Source organism: Dendrobium catenatum, unplaced genomic scaffold (assembly GCF_001605985.2).
Source record: "Dendrobium catenatum unplaced genomic scaffold, ASM160598v2 fragScaff_scaffold_314, whole genome shotgun sequence".
Taxonomy (NCBI): Eukaryota; Viridiplantae; Streptophyta; class Magnoliopsida; order Asparagales; family Orchidaceae; genus Dendrobium; species Dendrobium catenatum.
In genome coordinates, this window is record NW_021318776.1 from 229,008 (window position 1) to 239,958 (window position 10,951).

At 35.0% G+C, this 10,951-nt stretch overlaps 1 protein-coding gene across 4 annotated transcripts in view; it reads right to left on the bottom strand.

The window, feature by feature from the left end:
- Positions 1 to 10,527, bottom strand: part of LOC110100814 (nuclear transcription factor Y subunit A-6) — a 16,493-nt gene extending 5,966 nt beyond the window's left edge. Inside the window, exons 1-4 of one of the 4 annotated variants that reach the window (XM_020828501.2) lie at positions 10,400 to 10,527; positions 2,666 to 3,073; positions 1,331 to 1,443; positions 1,117 to 1,188 (exon numbers count right to left, since the gene is read on the bottom strand). In XM_020828501.2, coding sequence (XP_020684160.1) covers positions 1,117 to 1,188; positions 1,331 to 1,443; positions 2,666 to 3,020 — 540 coding nt within the window. In that variant the 5' untranslated portion in view covers positions 3,021 to 3,073; positions 10,400 to 10,527. Of the gene's footprint in view, positions 1 to 1,116; positions 1,192 to 1,330; positions 1,444 to 2,665; positions 3,074 to 10,399 lie in introns of those variants that run through there. The other 3 variants (XM_020828493.2, XM_028693532.1, XM_028693531.1) reach the window with 3 other exon arrangements.
- Between the last annotated feature and the right edge of the window lie 424 nt (positions 10,528 to 10,951).

Sequence of the window (10,951 nt, forward strand, 5' to 3'; positions counted from 1 at the left end):
ACTTTAGTGCTTATATATATATATATATATATATTAGTTGTCTAATGTTGCATATTGAATTCAGAATTACTATAGAACAAAAACTCCAATGCCATAAAGGCAATTTCTGGTGCCGATGTGCTCTCAAGCCTAGCGACGCAGCGCTACCAAGCACAACGCTAAAGCGCTCCAGTTCAAAAAAAAATTCAAATTTTTATTTTAAAATACTTTTTCACATTTTGGATTGTTACACCGACAATGGGTGGAGGTGGCTGGCAATAGTTGGTGGTGACCGGTGGTGGGCGATGGGCGGTGGGTAGTGATCAACATCAAAGGCAACAATGGTGGTGGTGGTCAACAGCAATAGACGGCGGTCGACGGCGACGATGGTGGCGGTTAGAGGCAATAGGTGGTGACAATCGTGGTCGGTGGTTGGCAATAGCGGTGGTGGCCAACAATAGTCGTCGATGTCGATGCAGGCAGCCGACGACAGTGACAGCTGGCGACAGGCGGTGACAAAAGAGATGAATTTATGGTGTCTTTGGAACTCGCCTAAATCTGAGAAATTCCAAATACACCAAAAATGAACTTGAGGGTGAATTTCAAATGCATCAAAATTTTACATTGCATTTATTTTACTTCAAACCAAACAGCAATATTCTCAAAACCCCTGCATTTGAAATACTTTAAACTCTTTTTACTTCAAATCAAACAACCCCTACGTCCTTCCAAAATTTTAATTTTAAAAACATATACAAATATATTTGAGAAACACAAGCCCTTATAATATTAATAATGTTAATTAGCATCAACAATAATATTTAAAATTATAATTTTTTTCTAATTCTACTAATTTCTACAACATCATTTTTCACACTCTTATCTATAATCACACATACACTAATTCTAATACGATTCAAATCAAAGCCATACTAGAAATGATATATATGATTCACTCAACACCCCATGCGGGAAAAAAAGCCTCACCCAAAATCATTGAACGATAGCAAGTGCACACTATCAAAACATGGATGTGACAAGCTTCACTCCACAGTAATCCCTCTATAATTTTATCATAAAATGCGCCCAAGAAAACATGGCAAAAATTTAAGTATCGCAATGAAAAAAAGAACTCACAGCGGCATGAGAACCATAAGCAGCCATGACTCCTGCATAGTGTGCATCCGAATAGGCATAAGGAAGATAAGCCTGCTAGGAAAAAAACAGAATAATAATAATCAACAACAGGTACAGAGAGGCACTCAATCCATACATATACAAATTTGTACCCATGTGGGTGTTAAAAGCCTGAAAAATCAAAAGGATTATAATTTAAAAAAAAAAAACATACAAGAGACTGATTACAATCAAGTTTTTGTGGTGCATAGAAGAATTGTGTGCTCCCTGCTGATAAAACCTGTTTTGGATGACCCTGCTCAAGCTTCTCATGCATGCGTTCATCACCTAAAGCATACCAAAGAGTAAGAATTCTGAATGGTTATTTGTACCAAAGTCATTGCATATAACTAAAAGAGTCCAATTTATAACACCAAAATGCTATAAAATTATATATTTTAATGCCCTAAAAGACAAGGTTACATCTTATTAACAAGTCAATAAAAATAAAAAAAATAAACTACGTCATATAGCTAACATAAAAAACATGCACACGCCCATTTTAATCATTCTTAAATTTTCACTGTGCACAAAATTATGGTTTAGAATTTTCCAATTCCTGCTATACAGATAGAATGGAAATATCAATTGCACAGGAAAAGCTGTAACCATAGCCCTTAATCAATGAATTCATTTCAGATTTATGAATCCTGCCCAACAATCATACCCCTTTTTGCCTAATCTAGAGCGCAAGAAACTTTTCCCATGAAATGATAAACATTTGTGTATACCAAAGCATCAAAACCAGCGCCAGTAGAATCCCCTTAAGACCATTCAAGTCCGCTTCTGCAGTCCTTATAGTACAAATCTTTATGCTCCACGATCAGAAACACTAAAACAAACAGAATGCTTTATAAAATTAATTAGAGCACTTCTGTTTCATTAAATTATATAAAACAATTTTTAGTTAATAAAGAATTTTCAGGGTTCTTTAAAACAATAGTAGAACACATCTGATGGCCGCAAAAGAAGAAAGGGAGTATTAGAAGGAGGCCACATCAAAGACTGTAAAAGTGAACTACATTACTCTAAGAAAGCCAGAAACTCTTAAAATGAAATGTGATGCAGCATCAAGGAGAATAAGCATACCGCAGATATTTCAAGATGCTTATGAAAAAGCAGAAGTATGATGAAACAAATCAAAAAAACATCAAATGTGCATGACACCCCCAAAGCAGGAAATTGAACAAATAACTTAGCCAACTCAAGAAAGTTTTCATTATCTCCAGGACAAAGGTGCTACATAATCAAAGACATGCGAATTCAAATTCTTCAAATCAATTCAAAGAAATTCAAGAACGTAATTAAATATGGGCGGCTGCTTCAAGAAGTTTGCAGCAGTCATGGAAAACAAATCATGCAACACTTAAACCATTAAAGAAATACAAACTATAGCTATAATTTGCTAAATAGAACAAACATGAGAAGAAAGAAAAATTTAGTTCATTTGATTAAGAAAATCAGAGAGAGTTATCTTAGAGAAATAGGCCATGCAGAAGGAAGAAGATACCTTTTTCATCTGCCTTATCATGAATTGCACCAGATTGTGCTGAGACACATCGTTCATTGAGGTTATCTTCTCTCTTTCCAGACACTTCATGATGAGAATGTCCAGTGGACTGTGTTGATGACGACTCTTGCTCTTGATTCTGATTTCCAACTTGTTTTATCTGATTTAATGCCAGAGAGTTTGCGTTGGCATATAAATTAGTCGTAGTAGGGTACAACACAATATGAGGTCCACCTGAATTCCACCATGGAAAGCTATTACTAAGATAGTTGCATGTTGATTGAACTAAATTTTGTTGTGAATCCTTATTGTTCATGTTTTGCATTTCAGTGCCTTTCCGATTCTCACAGGACATTTCCTACTGCAAGCAGACCTTTACAAAGCAAATAGGCGGCTATCTTCAACTGACTGCCATGTGGCCAAAAAAACCAAACGGAAACCATCAGAATATTTGAATTAATAAGACAATGATTTTTAATAATTAATAAAGTTTTAAACAATATTAAGAAAAAAGCAACAGTCAAGATTGAAAGTTCTCCATTTTCATAAATGGTTTTTAGCTAGTTAAGGCAATTTAAAGTGCCAGTAAGGACGAAAAGTAACACCATGGCATAAAAATTTTCATGCATGACATCCTTTCATGGTGAGTAGCATCCGCTACTTTTTTGAAAAAAAAAAATTTGTAGAATTTAAAATATTCGTTGCACTTAAAAATCGTTATCAGAATTTTTATTGTTGCATGCCAAAGACAATTTTTAAGTATAGGTAAATTTTGGATTGAAAGTTGGATTGAAAGGTCATCTCTGTTGACCAAAACATAAGTGACACATTTTATATCAAAATTTTTATTGTGGCATGCCAAAGACAATTTTTAAGTATAGGTAAATTTTGGATTGAAAGGTGGTCTTTGTTGACCTAAATATAAGTGCCACAAATTTGGCATCAGAGAAAGCAAGCGATTGCCACGATCTCAAAATGGCCCATAATTGCACACTGATGCATTGACACTCATGTCAAAGCCCTCCATCTAGAAATGGCCCAAAATTGTGTACTAATGCTTCGACGCCAGCATCAAAGTCCTCCATTTCTCTCTTGGTTTGGAGAGAGAATGAAAAAAGGTCGTGCATAGGAGAGAAAATTTACATCAAATTTGCATGCACATGCACAAACACGACTAACCATTCTAAAAATAAATCCATGTTTGGCATACATTTGTCCCTAAATATATGTTCAGTTATAAATAAATGTTAACATATATGTCAGTATATATATATATATATATAATCCCGTTAATATTTTTCAAAAATAAAAATTAAACACCAATTATGGGGGGCAACCCCCCCACCTTTCCCTCATACCTATCTAACCTAATGGTAGGAGCCTTTCAATTCCCATTAGATCTTCATATTGGACTCATATGGGAGCAATTAGCATTGCTTATTTTTAAAATAATAATAAAATAATTATGATGACGATGATAATAATTTTGAAAGCTCTAACAATCCCCTCAAATAGAGATAAAATAAAATGAAAACACTCATTTCCCTCGCCCTTTTTCCTTCTATCTTGTGCCAACTTTCTCACCACTTTTTCTAGCCTACACAGCTCCCGAAACTCTAGCTCTCCCCCTTTCACTCCAACCTCTCTCTCTCCTCTCTCTAGCACACCTCTCCATTTTGCTCCCACCCTATCGCAAATACCTCACTACACCGAGTGAAGGTATGAAAGGTGTTATTTTATTGGCTTACTCGCAAGCTCCCCACGTGTAACTTTATTGATGTGATGGGGGTTTATTTTTTATTTTGTAATATATTTGTCCAGCAAATCACTCTAAAATGCACATGCACATCAATTTTTGGCATGGTGGGTACAAATATACTTGTCTAGAAGTTTCATACTTGTATGCAATCCATTAACTCATTTCTTAATGTGTTGGGAAAACTCGACATGTTTCTTGCTACACCATTACTGGGTTGACATAAAAGCATTGCCGAAATTTATCCAAATTTTACTTGAAAAAGCAATAAAAATATTGCAACATAATTACATACAAAAAGTGCGGAAAAAAAAAAGAGAAAAACGTCTTAAAATGCACACAAGGAGTAGCATAACACTCGCATAACCTTTGGTAGCTTGCCAACAAGTACAAACATAAACGCCTCGTCACTCCTTGCAAGCTACAAACTCCAAAACAAATATAATAATGATATGCACAATGCCCGTACTTATAGGCTTGAAGTTCTCCCCCATGAGATCAGCCCAAGTGTAGGCATGAATAAAATAGGCATGAAATAATATTATTTCAAGCGGTTGCCAAAATGTCGTATCACGACGCATACAAACATAAATGAGGCAAACCTACAAAACATGCGCCTAAAGGCAAGTATGTGACCAAAATACAAAACAAAACAGGCATGAATGTGAAGCCAATTGTGCATTCCGACAATGAAATTGCTAATGAAAGCACAAAAGATTAAACTATAATGGCATCAAAATAGGGGGCAAATGTCGAAGACAAATTTAATTCCAATCAAGCAACACCAAAAAAAGTTTGCATATCAATCAAAAAAAAACATGAAAACCCACACTTCAGTTCCATCTTCTCATCATGCCGCATGCACACATGATTGAATGAATTAAGATGCCGAAGAGTTCTCCTTAACTTCCTTTCAAACCTTTTTATCAGAATTTGTTAGTCCTCAAAATGACTTTAAACTAATTTTTTTAATGTAATTGTTGATCTCCGTATGTGTCTCCCGATCAATTCGAGTGAAAACAAGAACGGCGGCCAACTAACGCGGCATTATGCAAAACGAGTTTGAAACACCTCAATCAAAATCAAAACCACCCAAATGTCACACATATGCAACACCTCAATCACAGTAGAAACCACCCAAACGTCATACGTTAGCAAAATGGAATCCGTCGGTTGTCATTAATATCTAATTTATCAAGAAAGAACCTCTAGCACAATTTGATCAATCATGGAAAAAAGACGAACTACTGACCCATCACTCAAAAGTAGTTTAAACATCGTTCACTCGGAAACGGACGACACCAACAAACCCGAAACATCAAGATTATCCAAAAAGAACACCAATATTGCATGAGTAGCCAGACAAAAGTGAAACACAAATTTGCAAGCGTGTGAGGTGATGACATGAAATTCGAGGCATGTTAAATGATAAATTGTGCAGGAAAGAATCAGCACACAATTAACTCCTCTTTTCAATATGAAATTAATATAACTTTATTATTATTATTATTATTATTATTTAAAAAATACAAATCAAAATCCTTATCAAATCATCATATGCCCTATCAAGGGGAAATTATTAGGTTCGAACACCGGACACAGCTTACCGTTTGGTATTTCACAGTACCGAGCAGTACTAAGCTCGATACTATGAAGTACTGAGTTTGGTACTTCACAGTATCGAGCAGTACTGAGCTCGATACTATGAAGTACTGATCAGTGCCGAGTAGAGGGTGATGTGGCGCATTTTTATTGGCCCGGGACGACGTCCGGTGTCTAAACCCAATACTTTCCCCTATCAAAGTCCCATAAATCGTGCATCTGAGGCATTGTCGGGTCACATCTCATGAAGCCGCATGAAGGGTCCTAAAGGATTATCATTTTAATATAAATAATATAAACATGATTGACTAAAATAATGTGTTACATCTAGAAGTAAAATATCACACCACATTTTATCATTATATGTTCCAAATTAAATTGGCACTAAACATTTTTTTGTGCAACAAAAATATTATCTTTACCATGTTATTTTCTATAGTTTTAGTTGTACTTAAGGTTATAGTTTGACGCAATTAAAACTAAATTTAGCCATAAAATCTCCCACCATCTATCATGAGCTTACATAATTTTTCATCATGCTTAATGTTTGAAATAGAATTCTTTTCCGGACATACTCAACTTTAGGTAAGGGTGCAAATGGGCATAGTCAGCTTGCAAGCCAACTCGAACTCAACTCATTAACCAGCTCATGATTTGGACTTATTGAGCTCATGATTGTCGAGCAATGATTTCAAGCAGGAGCATATACTCGAGCTTGTATATTATACAAGCTCAAGCTCAATTAGGCTCAACTCGTAAGCTTGTTGCGCCGCTCATTTAAATTAAAATATATTTTAAATAATATAATGAAATACATACAAAGCATTTTTAATTATTGCTCGAGCCAAGCTTGAGCTTTCCTAATGAGCATGAGTAATCGAGCGGAGCTTAAGCCTAACAGTTTTCAAATGAGTTAAGTTCGATTGAGCTCAAGCTTGAATTCAAGCTCAATAAGTATTAAAGAGTTTAGCTTGATTGGGCTTATCCTTGATACGGTTCGACTCATTTACACCCCTAATTTTAGGTAGGGCAATAATACATTGCATCACAATTTAAGAATATTCTATTAAAAGCATCTTCAAAATCACTTATTTTGCATCAAATTTATGGACGTTATCTCCCTAATTACTTCCATCAACATATTCCACATTAAAATGCAAACTCCTAATTATACATGCGTTTGCATAGTGATAAGTCTAATGATACTTAAAACAAGTCTATGAAGAAATATTAGAACCAAATGCAATACGAAGAGATATTCTTTTATTGTTAGGAAATTTCAACATATCTTCAAAATCTAATAAAATTTGGATAGCATGCCTGAGTAAATATAATAACATGTCATTTCACTATTGATGTGGAGCCTTAAACTAAATCCATACTTAGCATAATTTTAGGATCTTCAATTATTCAAAAAAAAAAACAATAGAAAGTCCTCAAACTTATTCATGTAGTCAATAACATTTTGTATTCCTTGTTTTAATGCATTAAAATGATCAGCTTGTCAATGATACAATGATACGATAATAATACTTTTCTTAAGCAATTTTTTCATTTCAACCGAAGTGGTTGTCGGTTTTATAATACATTTTAGCTTGCCCAATTAATTTCAAATTAATAAATCATTTTGACATTTACCCAGCATTATTTTTCATTCAGGAAATTACAAATATTCATAACTCAAACATGAAGAATCTTAGGATCTATTAAATGTAAATGTTTTAAATGATAAATATTCTTATAAATATAGCTGTAACATTTTCCCAACAAATCACATATGCAACCCCATCCTTGCATAACAATGAGCCTGTCTATGATTAGAACCTGTAACATCCATATTTCAATGAAGGTAAATTACCAACTCCTCTAATCCCACACTTTCACACACAGGATGGCCTATAAAAGCACAAAGAAAAATTGTATTCACCAATAAAAGCCATTAAACATGGTATAAGTATTATAAACTGACCAAACAAACCATCCCAAAATTCTATTTTAAAAATTCTATCTGACAAAATGACTAATCCATTTTATGAGATCTAATCATCCATCATGAGTAAGATTTTTTATGTAACCCATGAACAATCAAACTATTTTACACATGCTTGAAATCATGCATACCACCACATTTAACTAGAGTACTCAAAAGGTTGAATGATCCTAATCTTGCATTCCCCAAAAACTTTAATTAAAGGCCATTCTCAAGTCTCAACATATGAGGAGAGAAGTACATCCTAAAGTTGAACCGATTGGACCAAAAGGTCATGCCAATGGACAATATTTTCAATATTAAGGAACCGTGCAAGATCCTCATGGTTGCATTTGAGGTCTAAAACCAAATCCTAACTTGTGATTTTATCGTAGAATAGCAAAAAGGGCATGTCTTGATTACGAATAACCAAACAATATTACAAATGCCTGACATCAAACATGGTACCATATTTAAGTTATTCAAAGTGCGTGCTCAAGAGGATGAATAATCTATTAGACTCCACTAGCTTGGGAATTTTGAATTAAAGGTCATTCTCAAGTCTCAGCATAAGAGGAGAAAAGTGCATCCTATAGTTGAACCGACTATATCAAAATTTCGAGCCAATGGGCACTATTTTATATTTAAGAACCATAAGACCCTCATGGTTGAATTTCATGTCCACTACTAAATCCTTCCTTATGTCTGTAAAAGCACAAACGGCATGTCTTGATTATGAACAACCACACAATTTTACAAATGCCTCAAATCATACCTGTCGCCACATTTTAAGATATTAAGAGTGCTCCAGAGGATGAATGACCTTAATCTTGCATTGAACTGACTTCGCTTAGAAGTTTGAAATTCTCAACATAAGAGGAGCACATCCTATAATTGAATCAACTGGACCAAAAGGCATGGCCAATGGAAACTATTCAATTTTGATGGAACCATGCAAGATCCTCATGGTTGAATTTGATCTCCAATATTGAATTCTTCTTTATAGATGTATTTCTGGCAAGCAGAAAAGGAGTGCCGTGATTATATTTATTCTCCTTTCTCCAATACTATATCTAAGTAACTTGAGCTAAGCAAAGAAAATACCGTTTTCAATGAAAAAAACGCCCAAAATATTGGTAGAAATCAATATTACACCAATTCATTTGATAGCATTATTAATATTGAAACCAGTGAGGCTTCAGAGAACATGTCGTTGGAATAATTCTGTAACTAAGAAGATCTCACATATTCTTTTAGTCGTAGAGGATAAAAAAGTATGTTCACGGTTTATAAAGTTTGACTATGCATCTTAAATGGGGTGCATCTATTTTCCTTCTAAGTCATTTTTTCTCCAAAGTTAGGCCTGGCACAAAACTAGGAAGTTCTCCTTTTTTTTCAATGCTTTATGGTTGTCAACTTAAGACAATAAAAAGAACGGGTTTTGGGGTTTTACCTGAACAATAAATTTACTTAGTTCTTCACCATGGAATTGGCAGTTCAATCCCTTCAAGGCGATCAATAGAAGCTTAATGTCATATGGTGCACTTAAGCACCTTATAAAAATTTGACACCACACCCAGATAAGGCCTCCAGATTCCTTAAAATTCCTTGATGATACCACAAGGACCATCATCAATTTTTTTTGGGAATTCAAGGATTAGAAAACAAAACTTATGGGCTTCTTATGTTAGCAACTTGCATCTTTAATATCACAAGTAGTTTTGGATCATATTCAAAAACATAAGTCACAATGTTTAGTTATAAATTCCATTTCATAGGTCAATGGCAACACAGCACCTACATACAAACTGGTCGCTGATTCCGAAGTAGCCTCTCATACTTAAGCACAACAGATCCATTGATATTGAAGAAAACAAGCGTCTCACAACACCATCACAAAATATACACAACAGAATATATCAACATCTAGTTCCTCACTTCCTCTACCCACACATCCAACAAGCACACACACCAAACTAAATTCCTCTAAACAAGGTTAAAGCAAGAGAGAAAACCTCTACCCTCGACCTAAAGATTACTTCAGTTCAACGCCTCCAAAAATCACGGACACATACACTTGGTTAAAAGTCCGAACTGTAGCAAACGATGCTATCACTCACAGAACAAAAATACATTTCAGAATCAAGTAAACTCGTAAAATCTCCATCGAAAAAGCCAAAACCACAACCAAGACCCCAAACTCAAAGAAATCAACAGCGTAAGAAAGCAACAGCCACAGAAAACAAAATCACAGCAACAAACCCCACTATCTCTCATCCTCTGCCGATCTACCAAAACCCCATTCCTTAAACTCTCCAGAAATCACAGGATCAAGCCGCGAGAAAGCCAGAACAACAAATCCCCAATTGCAGAAGAACATAGGATCTATGAATGCGAAGAGAAAGACCTATTTGGTGAAGCATGTCCCCTAGCTCGAAACCCTTGGCTCCTCCTGCCTCATCCTCCTCCCTCCTTTCCTCTTCCTCTCTGTCAATAATGGATAAAAACAAATTAAAATATCAAAAACTATGTTTATTGCTCAACTTAACATAGTACGGAAGTTCTTTATTTTAATTCCTTTCGCTTGTTGACGTTAAAAACTATGCCTATTTTTTTAAAAGCGAATAAAATAAAAATAATTAAAACCCATCCTTTATATATACTTTTTTTAATCCTTTATACTTCTTTCATTCCGGCCAAGGTATCAAAATAGGTCAAGGGATCAACTAGTTAAATTTGGAGAGATTATTATGTGTCGAGTGAGATTTTTTTTTGTGATGTTTTTTTTTAATTTCGTTAAAAATTTTTGTATTAGAAAGCTGCTTTGAGAAGCAGTAAAAAAGTTACCCACCGCGGGGTGGCCTGGTGGTGGAGACTCGGCTGGCCAAAGGCCAGGTCCCAAGTTCGAATCCACTCGGCGCTTCGTGACAGCATTAAGTGTTGGCCCTGTAAATTGGTG